Source organism: Pan troglodytes, chromosome 10 (genome assembly GCF_028858775.2).
Source record: "Pan troglodytes isolate AG18354 chromosome 10, NHGRI_mPanTro3-v2.0_pri, whole genome shotgun sequence".
NCBI lineage: Eukaryota > Metazoa > Chordata > Mammalia > Primates > Hominidae > Pan > Pan troglodytes.
In genome coordinates this window covers 57,037,533-57,052,504 of record NC_072408.2, presented here as the reverse complement: position 1 = coordinate 57,052,504, position 14,972 = coordinate 57,037,533, and the positions used below count along the sequence as shown (strand labels likewise).

General features: G+C 37.3%; 1 protein-coding gene across 4 annotated transcripts in view; it reads right to left on the bottom strand.

Moving 5' to 3' along the window:
* Positions 1-14,972, bottom strand: part of CPNE8 (copine 8) — a 258,415-nt gene that overhangs the window by 165,331 nt on the left and 78,112 nt on the right. For all 4 annotated transcript variants that reach the window (XM_016923660.4, XM_001168902.7, XM_016923658.4 and 1 more), the window contains exon 6: positions 6,668-6,744. Coding sequence is in view for 3 of the 4 variants with exons in the window: in XM_001168902.7 (XP_001168902.1) it covers positions 6,668-6,744 (77 nt within the window). In the remaining variant the exon portion in view is untranslated. The remainder of the gene's footprint in view (positions 1-6,667; positions 6,745-14,972) is intronic.

The following is a 14,972-nucleotide window of genomic DNA, read 5'->3' as shown; positions in this document are numbered from 1 at the left end:
CATGTACTATCAACTTCATTACAGTGGCTGTTTATTTAGCTCTACAGCAAATTCTTATTACAAATGTGACCCATAGACATAAAAAAAGTATAGATGTAAAAACGGCCTAATATTGCAATAGCAAGTTAGTAGCAGAGATAGGACTAAAAACACCATCTTCTGAGTCCAGCCCAATATTCTTTCCACTGAAGTAAATTAGAGAGCATAACAATATCAATTTAATTAATAAAGATTACTTTGAGCCTCAAAATTTCCCCCAAAGTTGATTACATTTTTACAGGCAAAAAGCTGCATGCTAAAAACATGCCCTGTTTTATGGTGAGTTTGTATGTTTCCCACTTTTATGACTATGCATTCTCCTATCCCTCTTCCTCCTCTTCCTTCTCACAGACATTTGATCTCTAAGTGCATTCACAGTCAAAGCCTAACTTTCAGGATAAGTCCACATCTGTGTCAAATCTTTAAGCCAACCCCGTAAGTCTCTGCCTCAAGTCCCCTCAAACACTATTCTTCTATTTTAGTCTTCTTCCTTATTCTGAAGCTTCCTTTCTGCTCTGTTCCTCTCCCTGCTTTCATCTTGTTGTACTTCAGCACCTGTCTGTCTCTGTCCTTGAACCCTAAGTCACAATTGAGATCCCTACATCTATCAGACAATTACAAGCTGGTTTTTCAATTATCACTTGCCTCTGAGTCCCTGTCCCTGTCCTCTTCACCTGTTAGGACACAATCATCCATCTAGGAACCTTCCCTTAATCCTCCACCCACTACCAACTGCCTAGATCACAAAGTGCTTTTGCCAGCCTACAAAAAACATAGACTTTGCCCTCCTAAACGTCCTTTAGTCAAAACAGCTGCTGGTACCATTACTGCTGGTACTGCTTCTTCCCATTGTATCCTGCTTCTCCCTGGAGTAAGAATCTAGTTTCTGATTATTACCAGTGCCTGCCTTTTTCCCTGATCCTTTTATATGGAACCACTCATGCCTGGCTGAGAGTAACAGGAACAAATAGGCCTATTACTTGAGGAACATAATAAATATTTGCCTCCCAGAGGAGAGAATGGCAATCTTTCTTAAACCGGTGCTGATTCTTGCATTTCGGAAGGCTTTGCCGAATCCATCACTGAGATCCCTAAAGATAGAAGACATACGACTCTTTGACAGCATCACAGAAAATTGGATACAATCTCACAGCATGAGAAAACACACTGCTGAGTGGGTATAATGCTAAATAATAATGGGATGATCTAAAGAGAGGAGCTGATGAGTCATAGGAAGCACAGTAAATGTTTCAGTCAAATTAAGTAGCACAAGACTCATTTTAGGAGGGTTCCAGGAAAAGACCAAAAGTGTAGGATGGAATTCAGATGATAAACCTGTTTGCCCAAAGCTTAAATTCAACAGAACAGACTATTGAAATTGCAAAAATCTTAAGCTGCTATTAAAAAGTAAACTAAAAATTATTGAACATCAATTTCAAATTATTTCATCATTATGCATATAAAATATTAAAAATAGAAATGCTTTTTCTCATAATAAAATGAGAAAATCTAATTTTATAAATGACAACAATAACCAAAACACAGAAAGTAAAAAAGCCCGAGGTTAAATTCAAATTCTCATTATGGAATGAGGCAAGAGGCTACATACAACAAACCATTTTACCTTCATAATAATCCTAACTTCGTTGTCAAAAGTTTGATTGATATTAAATAATTTCAAATTCTAAGTTGTCTCCTTTAAATCTCCCAATTTTACAGTTATCATAAATTTAAAAAACTACCTCTGAGGAGATATTACAACACAATCACAATTAAAAAGCTAGAAGAAATTATTCTGAGTATCTTATCAGAAAATAATTTAAGTTAGGCCATTTAAAGGAAAGAAAGCAAAAAAAAAAACAAGGAAGTATTCTGAATAACTTAGAATATAAATGGGAAACTAATTGGGAAATAAATCTCTAATCTAAAATTAATAAATAAGAGGTACTTGGATAATGCTACTTAAGATAAATAACATTTGGGACACAAGAAGACTTCAAATTCATGATAAATCAATTGTGTGTTACTTGCAAGTGGACTGTCTGCCTCAGGATATCTTCTGGAGGTGTCCTATGCTGCAATTCAGAAGCCAGTGCCCATCCAGATAGGGAAAATCACCTAACCTCTCACAAACATGATTGCAAAAAGTAATGGCTGCAGCACCAGGAGTGTGCAAATTCTATTTCTATCCTCAGTCATGAGGACCAGACCATGAAAAACAGTAGAATGTTTAGTGGCTGTCCTACAATGTTATCTTTAACCAAACAGTTAAAGATACCTGGTCAGGGCAGGTTCACACAGCAAGACAGCAGGAGGCAGTGGAAACTATGAAGAATAGATAGAAGAGCTATACCATAAATACCTATTATTTCCCCAGTGTGAATTTCTCGGCTATTTCGGTCATGCATTCATAAATTTTACTACTCTTACATATTCATGTGAAAACATGGAGGCTTCGAAGTTGTGTTTGTCACCAAGCTTCCTGTCACGAGAAGAAAACACTTCCTGACCTTGCATCATCTCCAATACCTTCCCTGGTTTCATTTCTTCCAAAGCCATTCCCTCTTCCACTGAAATATCTCAGATCTTCCCATGTTCCCATCTCTTCCCACTATTTGCTTATTAGATTGATTCAGGAAAAAAAGTTAAAAAGTAAAAAAAGTGAAGTACATGGAAGAGCAGGAGTTAGCAAGGATGAATGTGGAATTTAGGACTCCATGGAGTGGACCAGCTGCTCTGAAGGGCTATCTTGGCATTATTCGCAGATAAAGCTTCCATGCAAACAGCATTTTGCTCTTCCTCAACCCAATTGTGCTTTTTCAAACAAAAAGTATGAATGGTTGTGTTTTTCATTTGAGACTGAGGTAAGGGAGTAAAATGATATTTGCATAGAAGCTGTATCTTCTCTCAAAGTACCTGAACTTAAAACTTAGCCAACAGACCTTGTTCTTCAATCCACATGTTCTTCCTCCAGACACATGCCTCTCTCACAGCTAGAGTTTTTCATTAAAGCTAGTCTTTTCCATGCAAGACGAAGGGTGACTACAAAATGTTTTTTCCAGTCCATTGTTCACCTGCGGTGGAACATCTGATCCAGTGATAGCACGTCACTAGGTGCCTTAATTTATAAAGCCAAAATATCTTTCCACTAGCAAACTAATCGTATTCACTTTTACTCTCCCATTTTTAATTAATCTTTCCTATTTCATTTCACCCTCTCATCTCTTTCCTCTATTGGATTATCTTCACTACTGTTTAATGAATGTAATTGCAACCAGTCTGCAATTCCTAAGGTTTTATTTCTTTGCTTTTTTCTTTTGTAGTCCATCTCTTTGCTACATTCAAGCTTTACATTTTCTTACCCACTTAGTACTAAAACTTGCCTAGCTAAGTTTTCTTAGAAAAATTTAGAAATCTTCCACTGCTCAAACAATAATCTTACCTTTAAACTATTTTCTTAATGTTTACTTGCCTGACAAGACTGTCCAAGGAGATGAAGGGCTGAATAAAATTTAGTGATATAAGCTTAGAAAATCAAATTAATAGTTCCTTTTTCAGTAAGAAAGATAGAACCTGAGGACCTTCAATAAAGTTGTCTAAATTTCAGAATATCCTATAGATGAAGCACAGCATGTGGTTACTGTAGATCCATGTTGGATGAGCAAGTTTTGAAGTCTTTCCCTCATTACACTATATGAAATATGTGTATGTTATACCCCGCCCTTAGCAAGAGCTAAGAAAAATCTAAATCTCATCCTTTCTGATTACATAAAATGATCATGACTCAACCCCCAGCAAATTCTCCCAACATTTGCATATTCTACCAGTCTACCCTAGGTATCTTCACCTCTTAGCAAGAATTTATTTTTGCTGGTCATACCTAGTGGGAATTGTTGAATCAGCTGAACAAGGACCATATCTTATGCTATGTTCTATTCACCACATACCCCAATCAACACATTATAATAATATCAAATTTTTAATATATTCCAAGATTAATATAAATATGATTTTACACTGGTAAATTTTTTATAACTTAATAATTTAATCGTTTTCTGAAATCAGAATTATGATTTCCTTATGTTAAAAAAAACCAGATAAAAATTTCCAATAAAATTACTAATTTAAAAATATGTATACCACATAGGCTGGGCGCAGTGGCTCACGCCTGTAATCCCAGAACTTTGGGAGGCCGAGGCGGGCAGATCACGAGGTCAGGAGTTCGAGACCAGCCTGACCAACATGCTGAAACCCCGTCTCTACTAAAAATACAAAAAAAAAAAAAAAATTAGCAGGGCGCCACGCGTGCGCCTGTAATCCCAGCTACTCGGGAGGCTGAGGCAGAAGAATCGCTTGAACCCGGGAGGCAGAGGCTGCAGTGAGCAGAGATTGCGCCTGGACAACAAAGGGAGACTCCGTCTCAAAAAAAAAAAAAGTATACCACATAGCCAACGTGCATAGGAAAGAAATGCTCAACATCACTAATCATTAGAGAAATGCAAATAAAAACCATAATGAGATATCATCTTAGAACAGTCAGAGTGGCTATTACTAAAAAGTCAAAAAATAACAGATGCTGGTGAGGCTGCAGAGAAAAGGGAACACTTATATGCTGCTGGTGGAAATGTAAATTAGTTCAGCCACTGTGTAAAGCAATTTGGTGATTTCTCAAAAAACTTAAAACAGAATTACCATTTGACCCAGCAATCCCATTATTGGGTACATAGCCAAAGGAATATAAATTGTTCTACCATAAAGACATTCATGTTTATGTTCATTGCAGCACTATTCACAATAGCAAAGACATGGAATCAACCTAAATGCCCACCAATGGTGGACTGAATAAATAAAATGTGGTAAATATACAACATGGAATATTATACAGACATAAAAAAAGTCTGAAATTTTATCCTTTGTAGCAACAGTAATGGAACTAGAGGCCATTATCCTAATCAAATTGACACAGGAACAGAAAACCAAATACCACATGTTCTCACTTACAAGCAGGAGATAAACACTGAGTAGTCATGGACACAAAGAAGGAAAGAGCAGACACTGGAGCCTACTTGAGGGTGGAGGAAGGGAGGAAAGTGAGGACCGAAAAACTACCTATGGGGTACTATGCTTATTACCTGGGTGATGAAATAATCTGTATGCCAAAGCCCTGTGATGTGCAATTTATCTACCTAGCAAACCTGCACAAGTACCTCTGAACCTAAAATAAAAGCTAACAAATAAATAAATGAATACGAAGTGTACCCATTCATAAAAATCTCTATTCTGTTGCTTGGAAATGAAAATTCTGTATTTTAATTGCTTTTGTTTTCTCTTGAAGAATGTTAAAGGCATCTTTAAGGTGGTATTGCATATATTATTGATTCTTTTTAATGACAAAAAACAAAAGGTAGATTTAGTGATCTTAGGAATCCTTGTGAGCATAAGTCACTAGAATAGGAGATGCAATTAGAATTATATGCACTCAATAAAATATTTGCATTTGCCTCACAGATTGCTTACTACTTACTAAAGTGAGCATAAATATATTTTTGTAAAAAGCTTTCAAGTCCTATAATTATGTGAAAATAAATTAAACATAAAAAGAATTTAAAATGGGAGCTGATATATGAAAGTTTTCAAACTGACATTCGGTAATAATTTTCTAAGAAAATCAAATTAAATTTCAAAAAATTAGAATTTATAGAATTCTTATTAGCCTAATAATTTCTTGCATAGCAATGAACACACTAAATAAAAAGTTTAATTTTATATAAGAAATGTGAGAATAATGCCTTGTCATTTCAAGTATTTATGTCAGAAATAAACAGATTTATGGAGTATTGGAATATTTATTTTTTGAGTTTGAGATTCTTAAAAGATTGATGAAGATAAAGACTTCAAAATTCCCTAAAGCTTTTGACATTGTGGTTAGCTCTGCAAATGTACTATTCTTTCTAGATCTTCTGAATTTTATGAACAGTTAAGTCAATCCAAATAATCAGGATTAGGGAAGGGGAAGAAGGAGGAAAGGAGAATAAAGCCATGAAAAATTTCTAAAATTTGCTCCCTGCCTTATTTGGAACTGGAGAAAACAGAATCAACTCATGCAATTGACCTGAAAACTAAACATGATCCTAGTAATTGAAGGTGAAGATGGAATAGACTATTCTTAGTGATTACCTTCTCCCAATATTTACCTACTTACAGCTTTCTCTACAAGCTACTTCCATGGTAAAAATTATTATGAAAATTTCAATAACCAAAAGTGCATTTATGAAATACATGGTATTAACAGCAGTTTACTACATATATTTACTAACCCAAAAGAGTAAAATCTCTTTTTCAAGAAGTACTAAATCTGATAATTAATAGTACAACCAAAAGAAAAACAACACATTTCCTTATTTAAATTTGCTCATTTCATCTTGTGAAAATTTTTTAGCATAGCATATGACAGGTGACATAGAAATTATTCTTTAAAAATATGTCAAAATTATTTGTTAAAAGAAAAAACTCAAACAAGATTTTAAAACCCACTTTTGCTCCACAACCATGCATTCACCAATTCCAAACTGACAAAATAGAAACTGTTAAAGTTGGCATTTCATTGTCTGAATTAAAAAATACTTACACTATTGGTTTTTCCAGGCGACTTCCCTGTGAACCAACGATCTCTCCCAATGTACAAAACACTTGTCCCAGAAAGTCCTGAAATAGATAAAAAGATTAAAGCTCATAAGTTTCCAAACTATCTTTACAGTATATGTTTTGTACATCATACATCTGCATTGTTTTCATTGCTGAAATATTGACATTTCTAACTTCCAATAATAAGTAAAATAAGCTCAATATGCATTAATCTTACCACGTGACTTTCATATGTTTGCACAGCATTTTGTGTTTTTAATCACAGAGCAGTTATTCTGAGTTCACAGGCATTGCATTTGTTTTCTTTTTATGTTTTAAGTTATAATAAAAAATAGACAAAAGTTGGGGGTTTTGAATGCACGATTGGCTTAACTTCGGATGCCTCTGAATTACTGGAATTGTTGGCTGAGGAGACAAAATGAGAAAGCCCACAGCAGAGGTGGCTAATCCCAGTAACACTTAGAGAAAGGTCATGTGATGCAGTAGCCTCAACTAGGGTCCACAGCCAACCTGCCAGGTGTCTATTCTAGTACTACCACTTACTAACTGTGATTGTAGGCAATTAATTAAGCTCTGCAGTTTGCTCTTCTCTATAATGTATTAGTACCTCCTCACAAAATTGTTTTGAGGGTTCAATTAGTTATTGCATGAGTTAATACTAGCATATTGTAAGTGCCTAAAAATGGGTTAAGTAAAATATACTATAACGTTCATTAACATACAACCGTATGATTCTTATTTTCAAGACTCAGAATAACCCTGTAAGTGAGAGGTCTGATATTAACACTGCATTTCACATATAAAGAAACTAAGTGCTTATTTCACATTGCATGCCTATATCAAAACATCTCATGTACCTCATAAATGCATACACCTACTATGTACTCACAAAAATTTTTAAATTAATTTAATTTAATTTAATTAAAAAAATAGAAACTAAAACTCTAGAAGGTTGATTTTCCAAACATAGCAGAGCCAAGACAAACTCTGATGTTCTGACTCCAGATTGATATGCCACATAAGAATTTAAATACCATAAGTACAATGCAAACTCATATATCTATAAAATAAGGGCACCAACACCATCTGGATATGTAGGTCAAGAAAATGTGAAGTTGTTCCAGGGAAAGACACGTGCCTTCTAGCTTAGCCTGTATATGATTCAAAGAATTGCCCTGTTCTAAAACAAGGTGGGAGATCTCTCTAAATTGTTTGTGTAGTGAACAGGACCAAGAAAATTCCTAAGAAGGATGGACAGAGAGGATTAATGGCAAACAAAATGTGTTCAGTATACTAAATAAACAAATCTATTTAGTTTAGTAGTTTTACAGAGAAATGACTGTTCTCAGATGAAAGAAAAAAAGCCAACTCATGGTGAGGAACTAGTATTGGCCCCATCTCTCAGATAAGGGAACTGAGGCACAGAGAAAGTAAGTTGCTCAGAGCTACAATTTGGACCCAAGTCTAAACCCAAGGCTTACTACTCACCTAATCACTATGCCAAGCCATGCTGCCTCTCTGCTTCTAGTCTAATGAAAGGAATGAGACCCAGTCACAAAAAAGCTTACCAAGCCACAAAAGTAAAAACTATGTTCTTCAGTGTTGGAGGTGGGGAAAGTGGGGGTGAGAAGTGCCCTAATTAAAGAGAGGAGGAAAAGATATCTGTAGACTAGCATAGTCAAGGGAACATTTTCCCAAAGGAATTACTTTCTTGAGAGCCAGTAAGGAATCAGATCAGATATTGCTTGGAGAGAAGATAATTGGACATTCTAGATTTACAGAACAGATCAGAGTTACAGGCCAGAGAATAATGAGAAAAGAGAAGGACTCAAGTAAAAAGCAGAAATGGAGATGAAGAGCCAAGCCCAGAGAGGGCCCTCATGACCAGACACAAAAGTTGTCTTAGGGTCATCAGAAGCAACCAGAAGCCTTTCACCAATTCAGGGACACCATTAGAGCAGTGTATTCAGAAGATTACTCAAGTGCCTATTTGCAGAGTGATTTCAGGAATGAGGAAAAAAACTAGAAGCCAGATCAATCAGAAGGCTATGGTAGTTAATAAGAGGCAAAGTGTTAAGGCCCCAAACAGTACCGCACAGAAAAATGACAGGATTTGGTGAAAACCGTACTTGCACATGAGACAAAAAATAACCCCACATCTGATACTTGGATACTGCCGGCATGGCCACACCTTCATTAAACTGCAAATCACTTTAAATTTGCTTTCAAATACATAAAGAGAATTTAAGATAAAGCTTTCCCATATTTAAATGAAACACCTTTCATAATGGCACTTCTTTATCAATATCAAAACAGATTTTACAAATGTTTATGGAATTTTAATAAACCTAAATTTCTTTAAGTCTCATGACAGCTAGAAAGAACTGAAAACTGAAGATCTGAAATGTATCACTGCTCTTCTGAGTCAGCAGCAAAAAAACACACAAGGGCGATTCCAGAATTCTTTTCTAAGGATAATTATGCTAATGCGCACCTGCAAATACTACATATTAAATGGACTTTGCCAATGGAGTAGCGAGTCTCAGTAAAAGCCATCTGTGCTGAAATTGCTCAAGAGAATAAAACATAAATATTGAGCAGGATCATATTAATATGGAGACACACTAACAAATACAAGAGAACACATGAACAATCACCTTGGCTGAACAAAATCAACAAAACATGCACCAAAAAGCTATGACGTGAATCTGTGTATTTCTGTGTCAAAGGCCACACACACACTGGTGTCAACCAGCTCTGGCTAGTCCTAGCTGATTGGCCAGAACTCCACTAGACTGGTTTGATAAACCCCTGAATTAAAAACACCTGAGTGCTAGGTAATGAGGACGATTTCATACCTACAAGAAGCACAGGAAAGGGTGTGTGGCTTGACATACACTATGACATACACCACTGGACTCTACAGAAAAATCCCCAGGAGAAAACTGAGTCAGAAGTCATTTCCTTTTCCAGCTCCACCAGCGCAGGGGAATGCAATCACCCAATTAGCTAAATTGGGACTGCTGAAGAATCAACACAGGCCCATAATGGCAGACATGAAAAGCACAGGCATCAGCTGAGAAGGAAAACAGTACTGTGGCAGTAAGCTGGACATACAGCCATACAGGGCAGTATTGCCAGATCACTTCCCAGGCCTCTCCCTTAAAGGTGAAGCTGGGAAGTGTAAGGCTATAGAAGACCTCGGCCTGTTGCTCTTGCAAATTCAGGTGAGTATAATGTACATACGACTTGAATGGAGGCCTCTACAGGTACCGTACATTTTGCCCCCAAATATTTATGGCACTCGCAGCTAATGTTTGTATTTTTAGTAGAGACAGGGTTTCGCCATGTTGGCCAGGATGGTCTCGAACTCCTGAGCTCAGGTGATCCACCTGTCTCAGCCTCCCAAAGAGCTAGGATTAGAGGCATGAGCCACTGCACCCGGGCTTGATTCAATATTTTAGTAGAAACAGTTTCTCACATTTTAATATTATAAAAAAGCAAGAATTTGTCTTTTTAACGGATAGATCCATCTACAAACCAAAATGCTAAATCCAACCTCCGAGAGATAATACAAAGTTCTAAATTTAAATTACAAATACAATTTCGAAAATTATACACTATCCCTGAATGTATACATTTCTTTTCCCTCAGCACAACTGTTGGTTTTTAAGATATTTTTGGCTACGCCAGGAGCAGTGGCTCACACCTGTAATCCCAGCACTTTGGGAGGCCGAGGTGGGCAGATCACTTGAGGTCAGGCGATCAAGACCAGTCGGGCCAACATGGTGAAACCCCATCTCTACTAAAAATACAAAAATTAGCCGGATATGGTGCTGTGTGCCTGTAATCCCAACTACTTGGGAGGCTAAGGCAGGAGAATCGCTTGATCCTGGAGGCAGAGGTAACAGTAAGCTGAGATCGTGGCACTGTACTCCAGCCTGGGCGACAGAGTGAGACCTTATCTCAAAAAAAAAAAAAGAAAAGAAAAGATACCTTTGGCTTTCTAACAGTCCAAATGAAGGCAGTTAAATAAGACACTGAAAGAAAATTAAGTTTTCAACAAGTAGATGATCAGTGACTGAAATTAACCTTTTTTTTTTTTTTTTTGAGAAGGGAGTCTTGCTCTGTTGCCCAGCCTGGAGTGCAGTGGCGCGATCTCGGCTCACTGCAAGCTCCACCTCCCGGGTTCACACCATTCTCCTGCCTCAGCCTCCCAAGTAGCTGGGACTACAGGCACTTGTCACCACGCCCAGCTAATTTTTTTGTATTTTTAGTAGAGACGGGGTTTCACCGTGTTAGCCAGGATGGTCTCGATCTCCTGACCTCGTGATCTGCCCTCCTTGGCCTCCCAAAGTGCTGGGATTACAGGTATGAGCCACCGCACCCGGCCACCAATTTTTAAAAATTATCCACATATTGGTCAGCCATGGTGGCTCACGCCTGTAATCCCAGCACTTTGGGGGACAGAGGCCGGCAGATCGCTTGAGGTCAGGAGTTCAAGACCAGCCTGGGCAACATGGTGAAAACCCGTCTCTACTAAAAATAAAAAAATTAGCAAGGTATGGTGGTGCAGGCCTGAGGTCCCAGCCACTTGGTAGGCTGAGACAGGAGAATAGCTTGAACCCGGGAGGTGGAGGTTGCGGTGAGCCAAGATCGGGCCACTGCACTCCAGCCTGGGTGACAGAGTAAGACACTGTCTCAAAAAAAAAAAAAAAAAAAAAGATCCACATATATATTCAATAATTGCAAACATATACCACATACAGCTTTTCAAAATACAGCTATGCTATAGTAAAATAACATTCTACCATAGTTTTTAAATATTTATATTCACAAATATTACAAATCTATGGAAAATATTTACATTGTTACAGCACATCACTTTTGATAGAACACTAGTTCATCAATAACGAAGTTCAAAATGTAATATGTTAACAGAAAATAAGTAAATATTCTCACTGCTAGTAAACATGGTGAGACAGGTGCTATGCCAAATAACTAGAAAACTTACTAAATATTATGATTAAATATCTGAAATATAGCATTATCAAATAATAATATTAAATATGACATTATACTATGACAAAGTATCATTATTAAATACTAAGCCCTGAGTAAGGGCCAGTTTTATGTGCAAACGAACCCACCTAATATAACTTAATGAGTGCTGAAGTTGCTATATTCAAACCCATCTCAGGCATTATCCCTATCTCTGTCTGAAAGTCTAAGGCAGATTCTTTAAGACCCTACTGAGAATGCAAATGGGAAAGATAGCCATGTATAGCAACAGTCATAAACATTTTAGCTTGAATATGTGTATAAGGCTATCTCTCATCATCTAATAAGAACTAGAAAGAAGGCTACAGGAAAAAAAGAAAGTTTTTATTGAAAAAGCATCAAAGAATAACATGAAGCGCTCTTTTACACAGGGCAGTCAGGTAAGGCCTCGCAGTTATCTATTCAAGTAGATACCTGAATCATGTGAGGGAGGGAACCATGTGAATATCTGGGGCAGAAGCATTACAGATAGGAGAAAACACAAGAACAAAGTCCCTGAGACAAGTACTTGGGTGCTCAAGGAAAAGCAAGAGAGACAGCAGGTTAGAGCAGGGTGAGCAATGACGAGAATGGCAGGAGAGGAGGTAACCAGGGGCTATATCAAGGACTGATTTCTATCCTAAGTGTGGATGAAAGCCATTGGAGGGTTTAAACTGGAAAGCGACATGTCCTAGCTGGCTTTTAAAATGATCATTCTAGCTACTCTTCTTCCCTCAAGATTCTATCCTATGCTCTTCTCCATTTGCATTTTCTTAGATAACTCTGAGTTCCAACTTGATTGGCTGATGGTTAGAAAATCTATGTCTTAGTCTTCAAACACTGCCTAATCAATATCTCCATTTGGATGCTTACTGGGGGTCTCAAATTTAACATGAACTTGGCCTTACCATGGGTCTCTCAATCCTCACCCCCCTGCCTCAATCTCCTTCTCCACAATGTACCTCATTATATGAACCACATCACTATTTACCCATTTGTTCTCATCAGGAACCTAGTAGCCACTCTAACTTCTCTTATTTTTACACTGGACATCCAATTCATCATCAGTCATACTACCAACATATATTCCAAATCTGACTACGTCTCACCACTTCAGTGGTTTTTAACCACCAAAGGTTGCTCACCCAGTCAAACTACAACAGCCTTATAACTGACCTCCTTAATTCCAGTCTTGCTTCCTCAACCCCATTCTCCACTTCAACTGTCACAGTCACCATTTAAATGCATAAATCAGATCACATCATCCTCCAGTGACATCCATCCAAAAAAAGAAAAATCCAAACTCTTTTTTTAACTGTGGCCTCCAAATCTCTCCATCATCTGATTCCTATGTATGTTTCCGAACTATTTCAGTACACTCCCCTCATCACTCTTAATATTTTACATATGGTAGCCATCTTTCTGTCACACCAACATTCCAAACTTTTTTTTTGAGATGGAGTTCACTCTGTCACCAGGCTGGAGTACAGTGGCACAATCTCGGCTCACTGCAACCTCTGCCTCCCTGGTTCATCCCTGGTTCAAGCGATTCTCCTGCCTCAGCCTCCTGAGTAGCTGGGATTGCAGGCATGTGCCACCACGCCCAGCTAATTTTTGTATTTTTAGTAGATACAGGGTTTCACCACGTTGGCCAGGATGGTCTCAGTCTCCTGACCTCGTGATCCACCCACCTCGGCCTCTCAAAGTGCTGGGATTACAAGCATGAGCCACCGCACCTGGCCCCAAACTCTTTCTTGACTCAAGGCCACTGTACTGTTCTTCCTTTTGCCTGGGATGCTGTTCTCCTAGATTTTCAATCATTCCCTCCTTCTCCTCAGTAAATATACACCCAAGGTGATAAATGGCATAGAACCATGCTGGTTGGTTTAGGGAAACTTCAGCTTCTGACTACTGGTGCTTCTCCAGTCACTCTCTCCCAGTCTTACTAGTTTAAGTGCCATAAAGTGTCTTACTAGTTTAAGTGCCATAAAGAAAGTCAAGTATCTTAATCACTTATTGTATTCATGTTCATTGAGTAAATCTGCTTACCTCACCTCTTCAATTCCAAAATGTAAGCTGCTTTAGGAGAGAGGTCTTGTTTGTCTTATTCATTGCTATATTCCCCAGCACGACAAGTGCCTGTCCTATATTTATTGCCTGTCTGCCTATATGAATATATATTAATACTTTAGAATTCAGTTCATCTATATATAGGTTAAATTAGCTTTATACTCTAATGAAAGAATCTTGCCCCACTTAAAAATCTGTTTCTATGAGAAAATCCATTTCATAGTCCAAACAATATTCAAATACAATTTTTAAATATAACTGATCTGTATGTGAAAGCTTATATTTATAACATTTAGAAAGTGTGTTAAAAAATATACACCTTCACTGAAGGCTACTGTCTAGTGTACAAAATAATCCAGTGAGCCACGAATATGTCTGAAACAAAAAGTTTAGTGGTGCCTTCCGCAACCAACCAAGTGGATAAATGTATTTTGGATTGCCTTGTCTGTATGAAAATTTCGTATATAGAGTACAGTTTCTATGTTATCTGGTCCAACATCCCAAGCAGAATCCTGTACACACCAATTATGGGCCTGTCATTAATCCTTTCATTAATGGTTTGGCTTATGCAATTTAATTATGCAAATGAAAGTATACTATGTAGTTCTGCTAATAGTATTTAGTTGAGTAGGTTCACTAGTACCTTACAGAACAAACTCAGAATTCAAAATGCCATATTTTGTTCACAGGGCCTAACACTATAGGGAAAAATATCTTAGTAAAGCTATTTCCTCAGAGAATCATAAACAGAATAAATCTTCTAAAAAAGATGTCCCTAGATTCCATAAGTCTTTGTCTGGTGCACAATGATTTTCACTAAAACACGTTTCCACCACAAATAGAATCAATTAAAGTAATTATGATTGTTTATGTCTTACGTCATATTTATTTGCAATGTTAGAAATCTAAGGTGCAGTTCTATATTCTATCTCCATTTTCCCTAACAGTATCAAAAAACAGGAATTTGACCCAAGAGTCTTAAGTACCGAACACCAAATAAAGTCATCCTGAGAGAAAATTCTTTCAAAATTATCGGAAAAGAGAATGGAAAAAAAATTATTATTACTAATTCAAGGGGTCTCTCTTGCTACAAAATCCCTTTTATAAAAAAATAAGTAAGTGCCTTTATGCCACATGCAACCTGGGCACTTAGCAGTTTTTCCTACAAGGTTCCAGTT